The sequence below is a fragment of the Arachis stenosperma genome, chromosome 1 (genome assembly GCF_014773155.1).
Source record: "Arachis stenosperma cultivar V10309 chromosome 1, arast.V10309.gnm1.PFL2, whole genome shotgun sequence".
Classification (NCBI taxonomy): domain Eukaryota; kingdom Viridiplantae; phylum Streptophyta; class Magnoliopsida; order Fabales; family Fabaceae; genus Arachis; species Arachis stenosperma.
Window position 1 is genome coordinate 131331613 of NC_080377.1, and position 24245 is coordinate 131355857.

Consider the following 24245-nt stretch of genomic DNA (forward strand, 5'->3'; position numbering starts at 1 on the left):
AATATTTGAATAAATATTTAGAAGGTACACAAAAAAAATTCAGAACAAAATTTGGTCTTAAATTTTTTTTCTATTTTCCAAAAAAATTTTAAAAATAATTTACTTCATATAAAATTATAAAATTTTAAAAATAAAAATTATTATTTTTAATAATATTTATAAAATTTTTTTATTAAAATATGATCTCTAATTTATTTTTAAATATATATTTAATATTTAATTTTTTATGATATTTTAAATATTTTTAGATTTATTTATTATTAATATCTTTTAAAAGTATTTTTATTAACGATATAAAGTTTGGGTTACCATTTGTATAGTTTATCTATCCTAAATTCCTAACTAATAAAGTCACCAAAAAAAAAAAAAATTCCTAACTAATAAACACGGCCACGACATACAGAAGTATCTCTTATCTTCTCTGCACCATATAAGCAGATTATGAAACATTATTAACAACATTGTTTGGCATTCACTTTATAGTTGTCTAAACAACAACAGCAACAAAACAGCTTCGTGGAACGTTTTCAAGACTACTAATCAAACTACTTGACTTTAAACTTCTTGATTTTTTCTTTCATAAGGATCACATCATGCCACTGTATATTTTCTTTGAGAATAATACAAAGTAATTGGACAAAGGGTACGTACGGTGAGAAAATTTAATATATGATTCAAAGTTCAAGCATATTACATATACATTAAAACTAATTATTAAAATAAATATACAATAAAATATAAAATATATATTAAAAATTAATTAAATTATATATATTTATATACAAATATATAATAATTAATTTTAATAATTAGTTTTAATATATAAATAATATTTTTATATATAATTATCTGTGGCGCATAACGTAATTAATAAAAATGAAAACTAAATTAAATCAAAACATGTCGGTAACACGGTAACTAAGCTGACAAAAATAAAAAATATCTCTCTCACACACACAACCACATATATATATATATATATATATTAAAAAATAATATTAAATTAATTATTATGTATTTTACTTTTGTAAAATTTAATAAATGAAGTTTATTTTGGAGAAGTTTTTTCAAAAATGATTTTTAGAGAAAATAACATTATTATTTACATCTCCATAATAAATAATTTTAAAGTTATGTTCAATCTAAACATGATGTTACATATTCCATATTAAAATAGAAAAAATTGAAATTTTACTTTGCATTACTAGAAAATTGCTAAAATTTATTTTATATTTAGCGGCAATAAATATAGTTGTTAATATATTTATGAGTAATTAAATATTAATTGTCTTATATTTTGTCAGTAAAAATTTTAATAATAATTATATAATTATCGGTAAAATTTTTTTAATGGTTATAAAAAATATATAATTATCTTTATAATATACAGTATAATAACAAATAATAATTGTCATGAAAATATAAATTAAATAAGGCATATAGTAGTTATTATGCTATTGTCACTAAACATTTGTCACTAAAAATAATTTTTTGTTATAGTGTAAAAAAAGTAAATTAAGTATATAAAATATAAAATCGTAATAAGACTTAAATCATAAAATTATTAAATTTAGTATAAAATTTACAAAATCAATTCACTTATTTAAAATTATAATATCGAATAATTTTAAAAATTAAATTGAAATTTTAACTAATATGCCGTCGACAAAATTACACTTAATTAGTAAAAGTTTAATGTGTTTTGCTCTCCATTTTAACTTCTACCAATTTTCAACTTATTCTCTAAAACACCAATTTTGTATAAATTATTTTAGTTTTTGATTGAACAAAACATGGCATATGACATGTTACATAAGAAGACAAGACATATTCTATCGTCACTTTTATTTTGTGAAACAAAAACCAGTAAGATGATGACATAAAATTATTTATATAAAAATTTAAATTACTAAGTAGAAAGGTACATGAATAATTAGATATTTAAAACAATATTATATAATCAATAAAATTTATTATTTTTGATCAATATTTGATCAATAATTTATATTTTAAATATTAAATTTTAAATTCTCAATATTAAATTTTAAATTCTAATAATTTAAAAATAAAATATTGACTAAAGATATTGCTTAATATTAACAAATTATGTTCACCCTAGCATTTTTCATATTTAATATCTCTCTCATGTAAGAATTCTCTTAGCTTTCAAGCATAAATTAACAAAGACATGTATTTTATGATACATAGATACTGATACTGATACGGATATAAGGCACAATATAATACAATATAAGACATGCGAACACACAAATTTTAAAATTTTATAAGATACTGAAACACAATATATATAATATATAAAATATTTTTTAAATAAATTACAATAATATTTTGATTTTTTTATTGATATTAAAATATAAAATAATTTTTTAACTATTTTTAATGTTTTTTTTAATTGTATAAAATATTTAAAATATTTTTTGTTTTAGTAAATAATAATATATATTATTTCTAAACTCATTTCAAGAATACACATTAACAATATTAGACACGCTGACACGTGATAGTATTTAGGTGTATCTAAGTGTATCTAAAGAAAATTTTTTATTTTTTATTAGAACATGATTAAACACGACAAACACACAAATGTTATGTCCAAAATATGTTCGATAGACAGACATAACAACTCAGCAAAATATCCGTATTTTATAGCCTATATTTGTTTTATTCTAAAGTAGTTCTATCTTTAATTCTTTATTTAGAATAACATAAAAATTAATACGGCTTAAGATCTAAATCTGTTTACATTTATACTAAGTATACATACAAAATTAATAACTAAATCAACTATTCGTATAAAATATATTTTAAAATATAAAATATATACTAATAATAAATTTGACATGATATATATATTTATTTATACATAAATATACAACGATTAATTTGATAATTAATTTTTTATGTATATACAATATTTTTTATTTATTTTATCATAGCATCTTTTACAATATGTTAAAAAATTAGTTATGTAAGAAACTTAAATTATTACATTGAAATATATAAATAATTATATATTAAAAAGTTATTACTAAATATATAATATTTCAAATAAAATTGGGTAATCTAATTTTATTATGAGTGTCACTAAAAATAGATGTTAAGATTTTATTTAAATAAAAATCTTTGAAATGATTATTCTTTCTTAAAACTAATACTTGTATACATTGCTGTGAGAAAAAAAAAATCTATAAATGAATGATTATAAAATGACTCAAGTTAAAAAGTTCTTACTCCACAATAGATGGCAGTGACAAACAAACATTATGAACGGTGCCCGTGCGCCACCAAATTTGAAATTAACAACGTGTCTACTTTTTATTAGATTTAGCTAATTTGACTACCAGACATTCAGACGACTATGGAGTACATTTGAAAAAAAGAATGAAAAAAGTTAACCAACTATTTATCAAGGTGCCCCACCAAATTTTGAAATTTACCACACATGTCTCAATTTCCATTAAATTTAGCTATGAAACGAATTGGACAAAGTTAGCCAACTATTTACTGAACTGGGTACAAAAACTAATTTATTGTAAATTAAAATTTTATTTAAAAATTTGTTATTAATCATTAAGTTATCACACCTACAAAATAGAATTTATAATTTTTGACATTTATTTAAACAGAATGATGAACTAACCACTTCACCAATTTTAGTTGATTTCCACTACAATAATTTTGGTTATAAGTATGTATCTTTATACATAATTTTAGTTCAATTAACTAAATGAAAAATTTATTAGGTCTCGTATGTAATTAAAATGATATTTCTAGGATGTGTTTATTTATTGCTTCCCCTATATTTCAACCTTTGGTAACCCTCTCCTTTTAATTAATTAGCATGCATGTAAACTAAAGTTGAGATTCTCTTTATTAATGACTCTGCAACTCGACCAAAAGAAGAATTAGTGGATTAACCGGTTATTAACAGTTCAAATTAAACCGTCAGGTACATTTTATGTCATTTAGAATAAAGAGAAGAATCTCAACTCAACTAAAGACATTAGAAAAGAAATTAAAGAAACTTAATGGTTTGCCAAATTATTTACCTCTTTGAGAATCAAGGAATTGAATTGGCCTGAAGCTCTTAATTATTAGCAATATTTTGCACTTTGAAAACCCTGCCACGTAATATAGTAGTTAATTAATTAATTAATATATATAGTGAGAATAAAGATGGAAGAGGAATAAACTGAAGTACTGAACTACTTACCTGAGTTCTACTTGTAGAATATTAGAGCCTCTCTCGATCGAGAAAACTGAAGAGAAAATTGTGGAGATGATAATGATGATGATTCAGTTCAACAACGAAGAGTGGTCAATGGATATTTAAGGGAGATTATAACAAAATGAATAAATTAAAAGGGGACAAAATCTGTTAAAGAAAGATTCATTTTCAGTCTTGATCTTAAAAGCCTTCTATTTCTTAATTATTAAATATTATCGTTGTTATTAGACATAAATAAATACATATAGGGTAGTAATTGATGAGTATAGTGAGTAAGGAAGGAATGACATGCATATTAATGAATTAATTAATTAATGGCAGTGTGTACGGACATTACAGTAACCTCTTCTCCTAATATCATAGGTTATAGATATGGTACTAATTAATAATCAGAAAATAATAAATGTGCAGCATGCATATATAATTAATATAAGAACAACTTTAATTTAATTATTTCTTCTTGTCCTTGAAGAAAAGGGAATAGTAAGAGATAGATATACTTAATTAGCTTTTTGGATATAGCCAATTTGGTATGCCATGGTGATGATGAGTAAATTTTCCTCCGTATGTGTTGTTTTGATATTAGTGAAATATTATTTTTGTCATTAAAGATTAGAATAAGTTTTAAAGTTGTTTCTAATGTTTAAATCGTCCTATTTAAATCACCAACGTTTTAAAATTGGCTCAATGTTATTCTCCCATTAAGGATTTATTAACAGAATTGACAGCAAGACAAAATTAAGATGATTTTAAAATATTAGGAACTTAAATAAGACAAAAATGTTTGAAGACAAAAATGATACAAAGAAATAAATTTTAATCTTATTATGCAATAATATCAATTTTTTATGATACATAGTTATTCAATTATTTTTTAATCACATCTAAATAAATTACATTTAATCACATTACTTTTATTTTAAATAAATTTATTTTTTATAATTTTACTTTTAAAATTTTTACTCATCACGAAATATTTGTAGAATGACTAGTACATAAACTTGCAAAAAAAAAAAAAACGAGCATGATACATATACAATAAAGTATAAATTGTACCTTTTGTCTTTAATATATCAAAATTCTTTAATGTTTAACTTAGTTAAAGTTTATTTTTAATTTTAAAATAAATTTTAATAATATCAATTTTTTACAGTAGACAATTATTCAATTATTTTTTAAATTTTACTCTTAATCACATTTTTTTCTAAGTCAAATTATTTTTTATTAAGAGCAAAATTAAAAAATAAATTAAGTAATTATTTGTCGTAAAAAATATTGAAATTAGGAGAAAAGATTAAATTTATTAAAAAGTTAAAAATAAAATTTAATTAAATTAAACATTAAAGAAGTTCGGTATATTAAAGACAAAAAGATATAATTTATACTTTATTATATGTACATATTCTTTTTTTTAAAGTTTATATATTAGTCATTCTATAAGTATGAGTAAAAAATCTTAAAATAGTAATATAATTCATTCCGTTATAATTCATTATTATTTTACTTGATTTTATAATTTTTTAAGAATAATGTATTATTTTTGTCTTTAATATTTTTGTGCTGTTTAAATTTTTAACATTTTAAAATTGTTTTAATTTTGTCTCACAATCAATTCTGTTAACAAATCACTAACAACATGACAACAATAAACGATTTTGAAACGTTAAAAATTTAAATATGACTATTTAAACGTTAAGAATAACTTTGAGATCTATCCAAATGTTAATGAAAAAACAATACTTTATTTTTGATCTTTTTAATCTCTGGCATTTGCATATTATTAAAGATTTAATGAGACATAATAATATATATAAAAATTAAAAGATCACAACAAACTTAGGTTGAGCTTCAATAGTGGCATGCTTAGTAGTAGTTCAGAATCACACTATGACATTAACATTTGTATTATTGTTTAATGTTGATGATAGCCAACTCTGCTTTTTCTGGCTATGACTAAGCTAGCTATGCATGCTCCTATAAATATAGATATATATCATGGATCAATCCCTTTCAACATCAACATTACCCCTTTTAATTTTAAGCTCAGAGAAAGTACTACTACCACTTAATTTTTTGGCACATGAATGTCTCTTTTTGAATAGTGCACGGTCTTTTAGCCCTACTTAGCTTATCACTTCAATTGAAGTATTTAACAAATTTGAATTAGTTGAATAGTTAATATACTCTATTTAAGTAAGTATTGAGAGTTTAAATTTTACTTTGTGCATATAGTAATTATTATTCAACAACAAACTTTTAAATAAAATTTAGATCTACGATGAATTAATCTTTGATTTGTCAAGTTAAAATATGCTAAAAAAAACTTATCATTTTAATTTATATATTATTTAAAAAAAAGGTTGATAAAATTATTTCTGAAAGAACAGAAGTTGTAATACATTTCAAAATGTGGCTTGCTTGGTTTTTCTTTAAAACTTTCTAAATATGTTTTTATAAATAATTTTGACACTTCACTGTATTTGCTGCTATAAATTTGATCCTTTTGGATATTCCATACTTCTGATTTTGCAAAATGTAAAGCGCTTCTGGCATGGCATCTAGGCGCAGAAGCACCTTTCATATAGCTGTTGTAAGTTGTAACCTTGAGTTCTATTTAAAATTTTCTAACGAAACAAAATTTAAAAATAAAATTAAAGGGAAAAAAACATTAAATATAAAAATGCATTAGTTTCTCCTGTGTTTCATGCTTGATTTTAAGTTTTAAAATAATCAAAATTCTAAAAAAAAAGACATTTTTTTTTTCAAAAAATTCACCAAATAACGTATGATTATAATCAGTTTTCAATTATACAAATCATGCATTATTAAACTTGGATTGTAAAATCACTTTTCTCAAGAATTAGAAACAAACCCTCTCCCTAAACCTTAATATAGAACAGTAATAGTAACAAGTAGTGGTGTTGGTTTTTGAGCTTTTGGATTGTGTTAAACCAAATAAATGGTGTGCAAATTAAATTCAAATAAAGCAAAGCATATCAAATCAAAATGCAAATAGTCTAAGTCTATAGGCTATATATGTATAGTACACTCCTCTTTTAGCTCTTTTTATTTTCATGTTTAAGTAAGCACCACTGTTTTTACCACAAAAACCGCTGTAAAGACACACATGGGGCTAAAAACTCCTTTTCAGGAAATCACTACCGCTTTTTTATTTTGATATTAGGTTTATAGAATCTTTTTGTAACAATATGTAAAATTTGGTATTTTTTTTCTCATATAGAGATCACAAATAAGAGAGTTCGATTTGTGAAGTTTAACTTTTTTTTTTAATTTTTAAAATACAAAATTGACTATTCAATTTGTGAACTTTAATTTTTTAAATTTTTTAAAACACAAAATCGATCATCCGACTTGTAAATCCCCAAAATTTAAATTCAGCTTCCCTCAAATTAGACCATCAGTTTTCTTCCTCCCCCAATTCGATGCCTCCTATTTGTGTTTTGGAATTAAGAAAAAAATTGACTCCATATTAATTAGAAACTCACAAGTTCTTCATAACTATGAAGAACACATCCATAAAATCCATATCCAAAAAATGAGCCAACCACTACTTCATAATTATTATATATCTGAATATATTTTACTCATTCTTTAAATAAAGTAATTAATTTTTAAAATAATTAAAAGTTTGTTAATAGATTAATTAAATTGATTACGGTATAGTAATCAATATTTTTAGTAGTATAATCAAATATTTGTACAAATATCAAATAGGTCATGTTACAGTAAAGAATGAAATTTTGATGAAAAATAAATATTATTTTTTTTAATAATAAAAAATTTACTAAAATTTTTTTATCATATGCAACATGCATACTTTGCATCAATTTAATTAATAAAAATCTTTATTTTCTCATAATTTTACTTTTTTTTTACCGAAAAAATTATCATATCAAATATATATTGTTATGTAATAATTAATTTTTAGTATTCATATAGAGATGATTAATTAGATAGATATATCTGTACCGTATTATAGTTAAGTTTTTAAGTATAAATTAATAAATAGTTGTAGAGTGTGGATAATACTAGCAATTAAATAAAACTGAAATATATAAACTAAAGAAGAATGATGAGAAAAAGTTACGTAAATTGTAGTAATAATGCAATGACAATTAATTAAGAAGCAGGAGTTAAACACAGAGAGATATTTATGTATGATTCGGGAGTAGTTAGTCATCAATGCATTGACACAGAATCAGAAATTTAATGGTTTTTGTCCCTTCTTGTTATCATAACATCACCCACTACTCCCAATCCAAAATTTCATCAGCTGAGAGATATCATGATCTTCCAGCACTCCACTACGCAGCTAAAATATTTTAAAAGTTTATTTTAAGAATATAATAATGAAAATATTTTAATTTTTTTATTTATTTAATCAATTAAAAATATAAAAGCATATTTTTAATATTTTTTACAACTTTTTAATATAAAATTTTAGATTAAGACCATATTTTAATTAAGATGACTACTCACATAATAAATATTTGTATACAAAAATAATAATTAAAAATCGTTAAATAATTTAATGTATTTAATTATTGTCACTAAATATTTTATTCAACATAATTAATATCAACATCTGAAATATCATCTTTGTATGAATAAAATATTTTATGGGTCACTTTTAATTAATAAGGGACACCCTTTTTCAGTTTTCACTTCATATATAAAGGTTAGCTAGCTTAGGTAGGTCAAAAGTAAGAACTATTTTTTCCAAGAGAGATAGATAGATGGATAAGTTACTTGCATCAGTTGTATGCCACTTTCTTGGACATTTTTTCAAAGGATGTCATAAACCCCAATACATTTTGGTTCATAGCTCATAGCTGAGTTTCAACTATTTAAGACGTACATCTTGCCGTTTCCTCTATTATTTCAAAATGATGCAAGTTAAGTATAGTTAATTAATATTAATATACTTTTGAGATAAATTTGGTTGGAAGAACAAGTATTTGTATACTAACAAAATCTCAAAGGGACATTATTACGATGACTCAGCTGACAGTTGAATCAGATGTAAACTCTACGTAAATTTAATTTATACTTTAATTATCTAACAATGGATAGAGTCACACAACTCTTTGATAAAATCCAGGGTGATGGATCATCAGTTGTAAAACACACTGGTTATTATTTTACAGCTAATTGTTATTCTTCTGTCATTTATTATAGCAAATATAATCGATTAATATCCAAATAAATCCTTAAAATCTTTTTATACAAGTACTTTCATTTTCAACAAATTTTAGTCACAAAATCAATCATTAACTTTTTATTTTATTAGACAAATCAATTTTCAGAACAAATTTTTAATAAAAAATTTGACAAATCAAATTCTATTGTTATCTAATGAAAACATTACAGCATTAAATTTTTTAAAATTCTTAGATTGTTAGTTCTTTTAGGCATTTAATCTGATAAAAATTAATCTGTCTAACAATAAAAAATTAAAAACTAATTTAGTTATTAGAACTTATTGAGAATTAAAATATCTAACTAAATTTTCTAAAGAATAATTTAGAATATTAATCAATCTCATACCGAGACACTTGCACACATTTTATTGTCCTTTTTTTTTCTGTCAGGGCACACTTTTTTCCTTTTGTAAAGCTCATTCTTTCATTCGATATACTGGTAGGGTATGAAATGAAAATTTTCATAGATATGCATATGCTTGATATATAGTACACAGTTTATCTGGTAATGGCCATGAATAGCTTCAGTAATTTGTTAACTTCGTAGTACATTGTTACAGATCTAGCAGTTACACTCTTACACTACAATCATCTTCGGAGAACAATTTACAACTTTAGCCAAAACTACAAACGTAGAATGGTATTCCAACCTATCTAGTAATAGTGTAATACGATCTTGTTACAAAAAGCAAACCATATCCCCCCTTAATAGCACTAGGTTTACGATAGCAACCATTAAAAATGACTAAAACCAGACGAAAGAACAAACAATTAAAGCTCATTGAATCAATAATGGTAAGTGCCTAAAATGTCTACTAGTCCGCCGGGATAATTACACATGAAAAATCAAAATAAAATAAAACAAAAAACAAAAATATTCATTCTACAAATGTAATTCTCTAAGACTTACCAAGCATTTGGTTTTTATATTTAATTCGAAGTTTTGGAGCACCAGATGATATACCTTCTGATGTCTCGGGTTTGGATTCAACCCTTCTGACCTCTGCTATCCTAGAATTATTATTATTATATCCACTGGGTACAACAGGTTTCGGCTGAGGAGGTTCTTCTTTCTTACTTGAATTTTCCAGAGAGGATCTTTTTGCTTCTTCACTCCGCAGTTTTGCCAATTCTTTTTCCTTGCGTTTCTTCTCTTTCTTCAACCTTTTTCGCTCTAGATATTCTGGGTCATCATGGTGCCGTCCCTTGTGATCCTTATGATCCTCCCGCTTCCGTTTCTTTTCTTTGCTTTTGTGCTTTTCTTTCCCACGGCCCGAAGCTTCTTTTCTCAACGAGTCTTCATCAGGGTCACGCCGTGCGATTGAGAGAGTCTGGAGGCTTGCATATCGCCGTGCATCAGCGTCTATGTTGTTGTCCTGGATAATGCTAGATGATGATGGATCCTCTGGCAAAGGGTGCGAATAAACTACACTTGAGTCGGCGGTGCATTGTAATTCTTTGACTAATTCATCGCCGTCACTCACAATTTTTGCACTACCTATGCTAGCAGTCATGCGTGAACCACGGTCGTGCCAGGAATTAACTTCCTCAATATTGTGATGACCAGTGCTTATAGTCTCTGCACAATTCCTCGGGGGTGCATCCACTGAAACCGAACTTGTAGGCCCATGATCAATATCATTACGACCGGCGCCTAAAGATCGTTCCGCTATTTGATTATCAGTATCAGCTCGACTGGCTGCAGAAGATTGTTTAACCTTGATTTTAATCTTCGTCTTCCGTTCATGGCTATTGGATATAGTATCAGCTTCTTTGGAAACTTCAATCCGAGTTTCTATTGGTGGCTCCTGGTGAAATTCACTATTTCGAGCTTCTGTTGGGGGTTCCCTGTGGAACTCTGTATTATGAGCCTCTGTTAGTGGTTCCTGGGGGCATTCTGCATTTTGAGTTTCCAATGGAGGAGCCAGGGGAATTTCTGTTTGCAGTTGTTTTGGAGATTGCATTGGTGGAGTTTCCTTCACAGCTTCGTCATGCGCTTCTTTGCCAGCTCCATGAAGTACATTCTTGGCAACTTCATCAATCGCATCCTTCAAACCCTCACTCACGGCCAAATCTTGTGCTGGATTTTGGGCAGAGCTTGGCACTTCCAAAGGTTTACTATCTGGATCAAGAACAAATATGTTCCTCTGATAGTTAAAAGCATCTGTGAGACCCATTTGTAATGTTCTATTTTCTCGGGGAACCCCATGCAGTGTTGGAGGTCTGCAGAAAAGCACAAAATAAATTCATAATCATCTCTTTAAAAAAAAAAAAGAATACACAAAATGACTTCATAATATAATTGATTAGTGACGATGATTAGACCAAGTTATTTACCAAAAAACTAAGTTATCAACAACATATATTAAGGGATAAAGAAAAAAGAACTATAATAACAAGTTCCATTGCCCCCACAGTAAAGCACCAAACATTGTGCCCAGAGGAAAGGGTACCAAACCTCAAAATAACCGAATGCATAATATTTGCAGAAAAAAAATCCAGACAAAGAGAGTTTTTCAAAATGGGGAATAGAGAGTAAAAAAGAGAAGGAAAACATGAGCTGAAAGAAATATCCTACAACAGGGAAACATCCAAATTTCATTGACTTCATCGAATTACAAAGGTAGAGTCAATGGACAAAGTATATGTCAATCATCACAAAGGTGACTAAAATTCAAGGGAGACCAAGGAAACCAAAAAAGGAGTCCCAATAAATTCTTTTGTTGAGAAGGTAAATGAAAAAAAATGAATACAAAATTGTGCAAGAGTATGAAATATTTCCACACAGATTGGCTACATAATTAAGTTAGCTGTTGATTTCTAGTAAGGAGCATTAAAAATAGACGAATTCATACCTTTTCGCAATTACTTGTAATATGCAAAACAAGTAGTGTCGGAGAAAGACATTATTAAAAGCCATCCGTCCTTCCATTAAACAAAGCAATGAGATGAGATTTTGGCTTGAAATTTCATCATTAGAACTCGGTCCTTCTTTCATCTGACAGAGTCGCATAACATGAGTGGCCAGTTTTAACTGCCCTGCAATGAAGGAGTGTAAATTTTCCAACACTACTTTAGAGAAAGCTATATTTAATAGAAGAATTAGCATATACAGAAGCAGCAGAAGCAGGATTCACAAAGAAGATACATATATGTTTACCAATATTAGAGACCATATCTTGGGTTCATTGATCAAATGATTAACATTTTTGTATAATAGTTTCTCAAAAGTTGATAGAGTTATCATTTGTTTAATTTGTCAGTAAAACTTAGTTCAAATAAATAAACTAAAAGTTAAGATTTGAGCTAAGTATTTTTTTTTTTCATTTCTCTCTCCCTTCCACACTCCATATAAAAAAGAGATAAGCATGAATGAAACACGTTTTAAAATTGAACCCTGTTTAGGATTCTCTGAAGTGAAAAAGTTAGTGGGACCTAAACTTTGGATCAATACAGTAAATTTTTTTGAACCGTGAAAGCCATCAAATTAATACGAAGGTAGATCTTTTGAGGATCCCAATCCTTCCAACCCATCCAAAACCAAAATTTCAACACATGCAACATTAGATGGACTTTTCTCATTTCTGAATTGGATTATTTCCTAGGGAATGGATTCACCACCTCTTAAGGAAGGCTCCTCCTGAACGTATTTGATAAATAGAAGTAATGCTGCATCAATGCCTTTCAAGTGGAATTCAAGATCAAGGAGGGCTCTGCTGGCTTCAATGCGAACTTGCCACATTGCCTTCAAATCCCTAAAAGGCTTCACAAGTTCATACACACGATCCTGTCGAAATCTCAAGTGTTAAATATTTTCAGTCCTCCTTTAGATAAAAGAAGTGAAGAGTAATAAGAAAACACTTACAAGAGGAATGAACCCTGACAGCTTTAGAGCAATCTGAGCCAATGTCCGGATACAACTGATAGTCAAGATTCCATTGTAGCTGGGCATGAGGCTGGCACAAAATACTTTAAGAATGTAAAATATCCTTAAAAGTAACATGGATAAATCCAACCTACTCATAAAGAGATGTGGCATTCTACCTATCACATTGTAACAGCCGGTCAATGCGTTTAAGAAGTGATGACAATAGGAGGATACTCTGTCATCAAGAAGTCAGAAAAGAAGAAATTGTTAAAATTAACTAGCCTAAAGTTTACAGACATTATTAGGAAAAAAAGTGAGAGCCTTGAAAGATCAACAATAATGCACACACTAGGTCGATCAACCTATCCAATGATTATTAGTGTTCATTTGCGAATTCTGATTCCAACTATAAACTAAAAGCGAGGATTATTCTGGAAAAGAAACTAGTTTGGGATAAACTATACTTGGATAAAAAGAAACAAATAAAATGCTTCGATAAAAAGAAATAAATTATGGTCCAAAATTATAGTTTTAAGCTAAAAATAATACCTCTAATAATGGCAAGGAATTTTTTGAAAAATTTAATTATAAGCAAAAGCTAGTTCTTTTAGAATTATGATATTTTTATTACCAAACTAAATAAGTATCAAATCTTATGAAATATAAACAAATAGTTTCCTACCCTTTAATGTATTATGCAACTTTTTTCACACCCCACTACAAGATTACTTTAAACTTAATATTTTAAAACAATAATTGACTTTCACGCAAACAATAGAAGTGCTTAAGTTTATAGATAGTAAAAGTAACAAATGATACGATGTAAGCTCAACTAATCCAAACAGGTAATCATGGAAGTGCAAGAGTAACAGTCCATGAACCTGTTTCCCAAATTCAAGCTCGCCAACCGACTGAACCAATGCAGCAAGCCAGAAGACATCTGAGTAAGGGTTCCCATTGTTGTCATTGTACTGTAAAGTTTAGGAGAGAAATGACATCAACAATGAAGTTACAGAACTTCTATATAAACCAAAAGAAAGTACACTTTTTAAAAAGATAAAAAGTGTCATTGCCCACACAACTTGCATCATGAAACCAAAGAAGAATTATTAACAATAGAACTAGAAGTAACAAAAAATGATTCAGTACAACAGCTTTAAAGAGCAAAGAATAGATATAATTAACATAAGTTAAAATGATTTCATTTGTTGGCAACCTCTATGCCTGCAAAGACACAGATAATATCGACAATTAATACTCAATTTAACTCCCATCAAATTGGAGAATACAGTTCAGTTCATACAAATTTCCTTGTTTTCATGATTATGAGTCTATCTTATCAAGAATTCAAGATACTCAGAGGAATATATATTATATACACATAAAATAAACCATAAATAACTGAGCTTTCAAAAGTTCTTTTTACATAATTGCTTAAGTAAGCTATCCCCCAAACTGGCCTTTCGCTGTACAGCCAAATAGACCGGGAAAATTTTTTTTGAAAATTTGACAAGGTGTATAACATATCGTAGAGTAATCCAAAAGGCACCTTTAAAAGGATTTTGTATACACCTTCAGGATGAATTCCACTTCATGGAAGCAATCTTAAGTTAAACTTAGAAGAAGGAATTGATACAACCAACAGAAAATAAACAATCACCTTCAATAGTTGTAAAACAAATTCGATTGCCTCCCTTGGACTTTTCTTGTCTGCAGCTCTGACCATAGCTACAGCATGTGGAATGGCCTACAATATCCAATTATCAATGACTACATAGTTGCAACATGAAAGAATGGTTTATTTAACTAGCATGCAAGCAGAATATACATGCCACTTAAAAACTATCATTGAATACACAAATTTACAGGTGATAAAAGGAGCGTTTAAACAAAGGAAACAGTATTTAGTTGTGTTTTCACACATAATAATTGACCAAAAAAAAGAAATGACGAAGATTTATATTCTGCAATTCTCAACACATTGAAACAAATACAAAGACACAAATACTGGAAATCAACAAGTGTATAGTTATTAGAATTCTTATCCCCAATAACAATGTTCAACAAGAATGCCACAGATTTGTTTTTAACATTGACACTACTATAAAGTAGGGATGTCAAAGATGTAGGGAAAGAGAATTAGAAGATTTGTCCCATTCCAATTAAAGATTTTCCCTTTTTATCTATTGTCTCTATAAAATAGAATAATTGAAAGGCAACTCTGGCTATGCAATAAGTTATTCAACTTTCATGGAGAATTGTGATGGGCTTGCTCAACTCTATTACTAGATAGCTGGAACGATGCTATTAGTAACAAAGTTACAAATAGATGTGGTTAGGCTGAGGCCTGAGTAGTCTCTGTATGGTATCAATGCAATAAAATTGTAGAAGAAAGTGGAACAGCAACTGTGACTATTATTAATGGGAAGAAAAGATAAAAAAGTCTTTCCAAATACCCAGCCTCAACATTTTATGCCCTCAGCTACCCTCAAACAAAAGCCTCTAGGAATTAATACCGTATAAAAGAGGAAACAGAAAGAAACATTAACTGTTTAACTGACATGTGCATATTACTATATCATGGAAATCTATAGTAGGCAAACTTCGTGAAATAGTTAAGAAAAGTAGATATTGACAAATACAAATACAAATAAAAACGTTAATGCATTATTGAACACATCATTTGCATACAATCACAGTAAATAAAAAGATACATTTAAGAAAAAATGAAGAAACATTAAATGATGGCTTTCCTAAGAAAATATTAAGGAAATGTGTGTGAAACATGTATAATGAATACATATTTCAATCACACAAGACAGCAGGCATCATACACATCCTACCTCCTTGCATTACCTCAAGAACAAAATACTCAGCAAAATCATGAAAATCATTTGGCCTGGAAAGAATTGAAAACAACTCATTATCACTTCATTTTGTCAAATTTAAACGAGAGAAACTTGACAATAATTTTAGGAGACATACTTTGGGAGTCCAATGTCAGAGTCAAACCTTCGACTCTTATAAAATTTAATCAAATGAAGCAGGCCAGCGAAATCAGTTTCCTGCTAGCCAATGAAGTTAAGTCAAAATTTGATATCAAGTCATCATGAAAAAAGTAACTTGAATTGGTATATTGAGAATACGGGTTTAACATAAACTTTACTGACAGGAATGCAACAAATACTCAATACTTGGCAATAAGTTGATTCAAGAGCTTCACTAACTCTTCGACAGATTTCAAAGTTCAAGATGTATCTAGGTGTTCCATGCATACTTACAGAACATAAAACTTAAGTTGGAGTTAAACATTGTGATAGATGTTGGGGAAAAAGTAAAAATTTAATTAGATGAATAACTTTTCTTTCCTAGGTGCAATAATAGTGTATCACAAGCCAATAATTACATCAAAGCACGATCTAACAACAATGAAGTATGAATTTAACAAGTATTTTGCAAGAAATTAAAAAAAATTCACAACGCAATAGGTAATTCAGCATTTAAGTACCTCAGATGCTGAACTCGCCAATGCAAATGCTGCTTCGATTCGTACTCTCCAGAAAGCCTTCAGTTAGGACCAAAAACCTCAAGATGTTAGCTTAAGATTCATAAGGAATCATTGAAAATTGAAAATGTACAGATAATAAGGACAAAAGACCTTGGAGTCAGTGAGAAAATTGTTGAGGGCATTTACAACAGAAAATGATAACTGGGGCAATGCTTCTAAGGTAGAAATCGCTTGTGCCTGAGCAATAACATCTTTATCCTTCTCTAATTGATTAATCTGAGGAAACCATATAAAGCATCATTTATCAATAAATATAAATCATTGCAAAAGATGAAATATAATATAATAATAAAATTGAAAAATAAAAAAGACAGGATCTTGTAATAGATCAATGATGAGATGCACTTAGCAAGTGTGGATATTTCAACATTTTTAACATAATCCCTTAGCTAAACCAGCAATACTTATCATTGTTGTTTAAGCCTAGTTTAATTAAAAAATATACATGATCGTATTGGATGAAATCCCATCATATGAAATATTAAAACTCCACAAATGGTTCGGACTAGGCTAGAGTAAAACCATGACAATAATAGAGCAGTAACAAATCTCAACTGTTCATAAATTAAATAACTTTGAAAAATCAATTAGCTATGAAATTGACATGGGCTTATCCTTACCCACATCTGTACTGGTTGATTAAAATGAATCTCAGCAAGGTACTCCATGTCAGGGTCTGCTCTGATCCATAACAAAGGGGACTCTGTACTGTTACGTCAGATAAAGATGTCAGAAACTAAAAACAAAATAAGAAACAAAAACTATAAAAAAGGAAACCCAAGATACCTGGAGCGTACATCCATGGAAGGTACATCACCATTATCATCAGAACCATCTAGTTTTAGACCTTTCTTAGGCTTCTGAAAACGTCTAGCAGCAAGCTTAGAGTGGCACTGTATTTCTAATAGTTGCCATGCTTCTCCAGCCATTGGTAGAATTGGATGGTCATACATTCCATCAAGTTCATATACCCTGATACTCATCATCCCAGGCCATCCACTGTCACCATCTCTATTTTCAGTATTTGGATTAATATCAAGAGCTGATGTACTTGACGTCTGTGATGCTGTGCATCCCCTCATTACAGCCAATTCAACAATATTCTTCCTTTTATTATAGGAAAATCCCATCCTTAGCAATAGCAAACAGTAACTCATCAGAATATGAATAAAGGAATCATACTGAAAATGAAATATAAAAAGCAATAAGTGAATCATTATTTTATACCTTAAAATAGGGCATCCACATGAACCAACCCACCGAGGGAAGAAATCTTTAAGAAAAGGTCGTTCAAGATTTCCAACCTTATTGGCAAAATGCCGAAACTGCATATCAAAACATACCAGTATACTAAATTCAACTGACCTAGAACACATTATTTGTAAATGAAGTAATCTTTAAACACATCTAAATCTAGACAAGGTTTTTAGAATTTCATGGTTTAATGTACCAGAAGCAATTACCTCCTTAGTACTAAGAGTCTTCACAGAACGTGTTTTATCTTGAGCACGAGAAACTACTGTTTGCAAAATCTGGAAATTTTTAAACAAACAGAAACAGTAATAGTAATCGTCAAACCCCTCATTCAATATTAAAAAATTAAAACACAAGCAACACAGAAAAAAGATGCAGATTATGAATAATGGGAGGTGAGAAATGCAAGGAACTACAAGTAAAGATAAAAGGTCTCCGTGGACACAACCTATCCTAGCTTATATGTAACTTCAGGACATATGCATAATGATCAGAGCTGACAAAAGTACACAATTACTGATTTCATCTGTTTCAGTATTTTACTACAAACATCCACACAAGCTCTTCTTTTGGGTGAAATCTTTTGAAAAGGATCTATGTTGTGGGCAAGCATGGCCTTCAGCAAGATCCCATCCCCCCAGACTAGGAAGGCACATGGGGATCAACTATAGTGTTTATTAGGGACAGCTGCTCCATGCAACTATATCAGGTCAAGTACTATGGAATATGGTAAAACATAATGAGTAAAGCACTATTCAGAAGCACAAGTTGAGAAATGCCAAGGAATCTCACTCTACGGAAAGATTCAGGACCCATCTGCTTTTCCAGCATCTGAAGAATTGCCACCTGAACAAAATATGAAGCATGTGTTACAATACTAAACAATCAAACACAATGTTGTATTGGTGAAATGCTATATGATTAAACGGGATTGAAGATAAAAGAGGAACGGAATAACTCACAGCTTTCCACGATCTTATTTTTCCATACAAACCCATACAGTGCGTCCCATATAAATCCTTACAAGAAGCTGAACAGCTCAAAGCTGTGGCTCCACTACTATCGACTTTACAGACAGCGCAGTTTGCCTGTAGATTGATTTATACATAAGCATACAAAAAGAAAATCTAATTAACATACTATCCGGTTCACATTTTCATCTCATGAAGTTCACTTCTGCATTTTCTTACTTAAAATGACAGACAACAAAGTTTAATCATAGCAATTGGAAAAACAAAAAATGTTGAATTAGAATGAAATCATATTTCTGTTTGCTACTGAAAAAGTCAAGATATGTCAAAATAGAAGAAAATCCTAGTATGAAATCTGGAATTCATTATCAGGCATTTGAATCAAAACAGTTTCAGAAAATTAAGAACAAGCATGCACCTCCCAGCAGCAATTTTAGAATAAAAGATTTGAGACAACCTTTAAAGTGTGTATTTTCATTAATTGTCTTGTCTCAGCTCAATATGCTAGGTAAATAAATTAGCCTTTGTACAGATCAGACTATCCCAAAAGTCAACACAAACCTTGTATCTACGATACCGCGCCTCATTATTGCCCAAATGTTTCTTAATAAAAAAATCTGTCAAGAAACCAGAAAGCCCGTCCAAAAGCCATTCTGAAAATAAGCATTCAGCCATAAGTTGGAGAAAACAGGTTTTCTACAAAATTGACAAAGAATCAGAAACTGAACAAGCAATAGGACAATATTAAGTAAGTACTAAGTTACCATCATCTGGTCCCTCGGGAGTGATATATACACCAAACCATTGTCTTGCAAGAGCATATGCAAGTTTTATCCTTGTATCAATGGTCTGTCAGAACAAACACTAGTGCTGATCAATAAGCATGCAAAACAGCCAAACTTCATGCAGGAAATTCACGTGTGAAAGGAAAAACAGTTCACCATTCCCTCAAAAGAATCTGATTAAAAAAAAAGGAACAAAAGAAGTATAATAGTAAGCTAACCTGGTCGATAAGCTTTTCATCAAACAAAACTTGAGAACTAAATATATTCATAGATGCTCCTAAACTCATTGAAGAAACTGCCATCTCTGGCTCTATGAAAACTTGTTTATAAGAGTTAAATGGGAAGTCTGCAGAAAGATAATCCTTATAGCAGCTGCTCGCCAATAAAAATAAAAACATCCAATCATTATACAAATTAAAAAACTATATATATTTCAGGCAAGAAAATTGCAAGTATCGCAAGTTAAACCTGAAGGCGCTATGAAAATATTCCACTGTATTCCGCATCTTTGACAGATTAGGTAGCAAACACATATGTGATATAAGACTGAATTGGTGATCAGGAAGAATTTCAAATGGGGCTACAGCCAAAGATATCCACCTTGCAGCAACTGGAACATCCAATTTATATACATATGTTTTCCGAGGAGGATTATCCTTGCTTAAAACCTGAACAAGAAAGGAGATTCAAACATACAAATTTAACAGTGCAACGCATACAAGATAGAGATAGTTTCTTCGAACAAAGGAAGACAACTTCGAGTGAAATCTAGGAAGAAGGGATCATCTAAAACATAAAAGGTCAGAGAACAGGGTATCATGTATAGTTATCTCATTGAATGAACTAGCAGTTTGTCTTTTCTTTTCCATTCTGTCTATTAATTGGAGAAGTAATAATCCATAAATTATTAAGTGGAATTTTCAGATGCGATAGTTTTGGAGAAATGAAGAGAGAGAGTGTGTGTATGTGAGAATCTGAATCTGTATTACGATTATTGTTACTTTGTCTTGTGCTCAGTTCACTCTATATATAGAAGTACAGCTCAGGGGCAGAGAAGTCATTCTAATCTTAAGTTAGTTTCACTTTCTCTAACTGATCTAATTCTGAACTGCCTACACCTTCTAGAACTAAGGCTCAGCTCACTCAATTAGGATGCAAGGCTTTTTTACAATTTTAATCATTGTGGTTCTGGTCTAAGGTAGCATCAACCAAAGAAAAATATCAACAGAAATAACATTCTTTTCCATCACAGAGAAAAGGAAATCTCACTTTCCCCTTTTATTTGTGTGTCATGGAAGCTGTACACACAGTATTAAGCTGCTTCATAATATTGTGAAAGCTAAATGTGATCTTCAAAGGCAAGAGAAAAATCATGAAACTAAAAAAGGCATGCCCCATAGGAACCACAGTTTAATAAATCCTCAACCCTAGAGATGCATGCGGTGAGCATGGATTGAACATGCAACCTTCAGATCTTCAATCTGACGCTCTCCCAACTAAGCTATCACCGCAATTAATGCACCACCAGCAGTGCAGAGTTGTATTCTGAGTGAAGGTAACCCACAAATCATACACCACCCAGAGTTATACCATGATGACAATTTGTTTAGAACATATTATCCCAAGAAAAAGGAAAACAAGAACAAAGAAAGAATGAAGGTTGTACTCAATCCAATCCAAATAGGAAGAGGAGAAAAATGAAAATTTTTCTGTAGTCTCAATCCTCAGATTTTTTACATCAGGCAATCCACAATCCAACATATACGATTACATGCATCTCATGACAGATTACAGTTCCTTCTTAAAGCTGAAATTCCATCTTAAAGCTATTTCAAGAATCTAACAAACAAATATTGAAAGGTTGGAGAACCACAATTACAAAACAAAGTTCCAGCAGCATATTTCCCTGTCCTACCAGACACATCATAAAATTCAACGCAATTAGGTTGCGGAAAAGTGTCCCCACTCATCACCGTATGAATGGAAGAAACAATTCCAACACCTAATGGTAACCAACTACTATCATATGTACTTAAGTTTATCCTATTTTACAAATCTTAGGTTCTTTCAATGAAGCCTACAACTATGGCAACAAAGCCTTTTCTCAACTAGGTAGGTACAGGTGACTACATAAACTAAATGACGTCTTTTATGTCCTAGCATAAACTGTAACCATATCCATATATAAGCCATTAAATTGTAAGTTATTTTTCATAATACCTTCACACACTCGGTGTCCATTGTTGGGAAAGAAAAATATCATAATTACAACTTGAAATCCAAAAGAAAGCTACAAACGCTTGCCAAGTTGCAACAAAATAACATTCTTAAACATTAAAAACTTGTGAAAATAAGTATAAAACGTACTTTCAGAACTAGAATCCCAAAACGTAAAATATCATTCATCACTACCTGATATAGCAAGCTTCCGGTACTAACAGCCACAAGATTGTGTGCTACAGTGAACTCCAGGTCGTAGCTGGAAATTAAAAAGAATTAATAAATTTAAAAAATGCTTGGAGATGATTAAGTAATTAAAAGCATTATGCATTGCCCTGCTATTATCATACCAACATCGCTGTGAACTGTCGTCTATACAAGGGAACCAGCACCTCGCTCTCCTAATCTGGTTATCAGTGTGAAGAACATTATCTTTGAAATGTATCCCTGTCTCCGCCTTCTCTATCCAATAGTTAATACGAACGACTCTTACATTCTGCACCCAACATCAACCTACATCAGAAAACACAAATAGTAAACCTCCCCACAAACAACTCATTTCCCACATTCTACCACCATATTCCAGTTAAACGCTATGTTATCCACTACTTTATAGTAGCCCAACTTTACAATAAGCAGGCATACAAGTGTCACACACAATTTTTTTATTTTATTTTATTTATTTTTTAAAAAGGGGACAATAAGAAGAAAATGGAACACAAAAACAATCATGGGAACCCATTATAAATACATCCGTACATACAAAATATAGAACACAACGTTCAACATTTTTTGCATTTCTATTAACTTGGGCACATAGCTAACTCAACACATTACCACACAGTACACACGTGGCAAGCACATATCAAAACCAATGTATGTCCATTTACTCATGTCACTCCAAATTACATAAATATTTACAGCATATATAAGTTTCACTAAACTTTCAAAAATTGTTCAGCATCCAAGCGCACAGGACAGCAACTATAACCTGCTTAGGCTCAGCAGAGGAATGAAACCCATTTTCAGAGACCGGCTGCTGCTCGAGCTGTTCACTCTCAGCCTTGGCCGGCTTGCAGCAGTTAATGAGCAAATTCGGCACCAGCTCCTTCTCCAGAGCAGACAAGTACACTGAGCCGGCAGCGTCAGCAGCCGAGGCAGGCGAATCGACGGAGCTCCACCTCCTGTCATCGTCCTCCGCCTGCTGCTGGTGCTGCTGAGGATAATACTCGAACTCAGTGGGCTCACCGTCGACGGAAACACTCTCAATCCCCAAATTCTCAGCGTGCAGGCCAACGATCCCAATCTCCGGCACGGCAATCTCCAATTCAGTATACCTGCAGCTCAAAAAGCCACAACAAAATAAAAAACTAAAAACGAAAGAAAGAAAGATAGAAAGAGAACCCCTCTCTCGAATCTAATCGAATCTAAGTTGAAGGGGAACCACGAGAACAAGAAAACCTAATCAAGAACCGCAAGCAGAGAACATTTGTAGTTGAGAGGAGAAACGGGAGGAGAAAGGGAAGTGAACTGACCCGTAGACGAGGCGTTTGTGGAGGTCGATGGAGAGGCAGAGCTTCTGGTGGTGAACTAGGGCGCCGGAATTCTCGGGTTTAGGGTCCTCGTTCTTTGGCTTACGGGGCTTCGCCATGACACAGAGACAGAAAAAAAAAAGAGAATCGATCTTCTTCCTCTGTGTATTCTTAACGCTGTGCTGTGGTGTGTGGTTCGAGTTTTGAAGAGAGAGAAAGATCAGCGATTTTTTGGGCACTGGGATGCTCTCTTATATATAAACAGACAGAAGGGGGGGGGGGGGGGGGTTGGGTTCTGGTGGGTGACGATATAGTGCGGGGTTTTTATGTCGTCCCCTGCCTACTAACAACCTCATTTACTTGTTGCACCTGAAATTACCTTTTAGTCCTTAAAACATCATAATCATAATCTTCCTGGAATGAGCATATGCTTCTGGATTTTAGAGCATATAATAAAAAGTATAATGTTATTTTGAATATACATATGTTTAGATGTAACTTGTAATATTATTTTATTTATTAGGGTATGAATGTAATTCATTCAAATATTTTATGCACACTAAATAATTTATCTTG

The 24245-nt window shown here is 30.2% G+C and overlaps 1 protein-coding gene and 1 non-coding gene across 2 annotated transcripts; both read right to left on the reverse strand.

Moving 5' to 3' along the window:
- Positions 1-10109: 10109 nt before the first annotated feature.
- LOC130934273 (transcription initiation factor TFIID subunit 2) lies at positions 10110-23936 on the reverse strand. Its single transcript, XM_057863861.1, has 25 exons — positions 23673-23936; positions 23129-23474; positions 22488-22633; positions 22330-22396; positions 20386-20585; positions 20136-20289; positions 19897-19981; positions 19694-19785; positions 19124-19249; positions 18954-19007; positions 18371-18439; positions 18135-18232; positions 17694-18038; positions 17528-17615; positions 16998-17123; positions 16848-16904; positions 16325-16404; positions 16196-16238; positions 15000-15086; positions 14221-14310; positions 13516-13574; positions 13337-13427; positions 13093-13258; positions 12327-12510; positions 10110-11694 (listed from the first exon to the last, which is right to left on the reverse strand). Exons 1-25 carry the CDS (start codon positions 23786-23788, stop codon positions 10371-10373), a joined length of 4293 nt encoding a protein of 1430 aa, XP_057719844.1. The 5' UTR covers positions 23789-23936; the 3' UTR covers positions 10110-10370.
- On the reverse strand, positions 21356-21428 carry TRNAF-GAA (transfer RNA phenylalanine (anticodon GAA)). Its single transcript has one exon. It is a non-coding gene; the product is annotated as a tRNA-Phe (tRNA).
- Positions 23937-24245: the final 309 nt, after the last annotated feature.

Coding starts and splice junctions, on each gene's coding strand:
- LOC130934273 (XM_057863861.1), bottom strand. CDS start 23,788: ATGGCGAAGCCCCGTAAGCCAAAGAACGAGGACCCTAAACCCGAGAAT. Junction 16,239..16,324: donor TCTGACATTGGACTCCCAAA/GTATGTCTCCTA, acceptor AATTCTTTCCAG/GCCAAATGATTTTCATGATT. Junction 15,087..16,195: donor CTGAGTATTTTGTTCTTGAG/GTAATGCAAGGA, acceptor TGGATATTGTAG/GCCATTCCACATGCTGTAGC.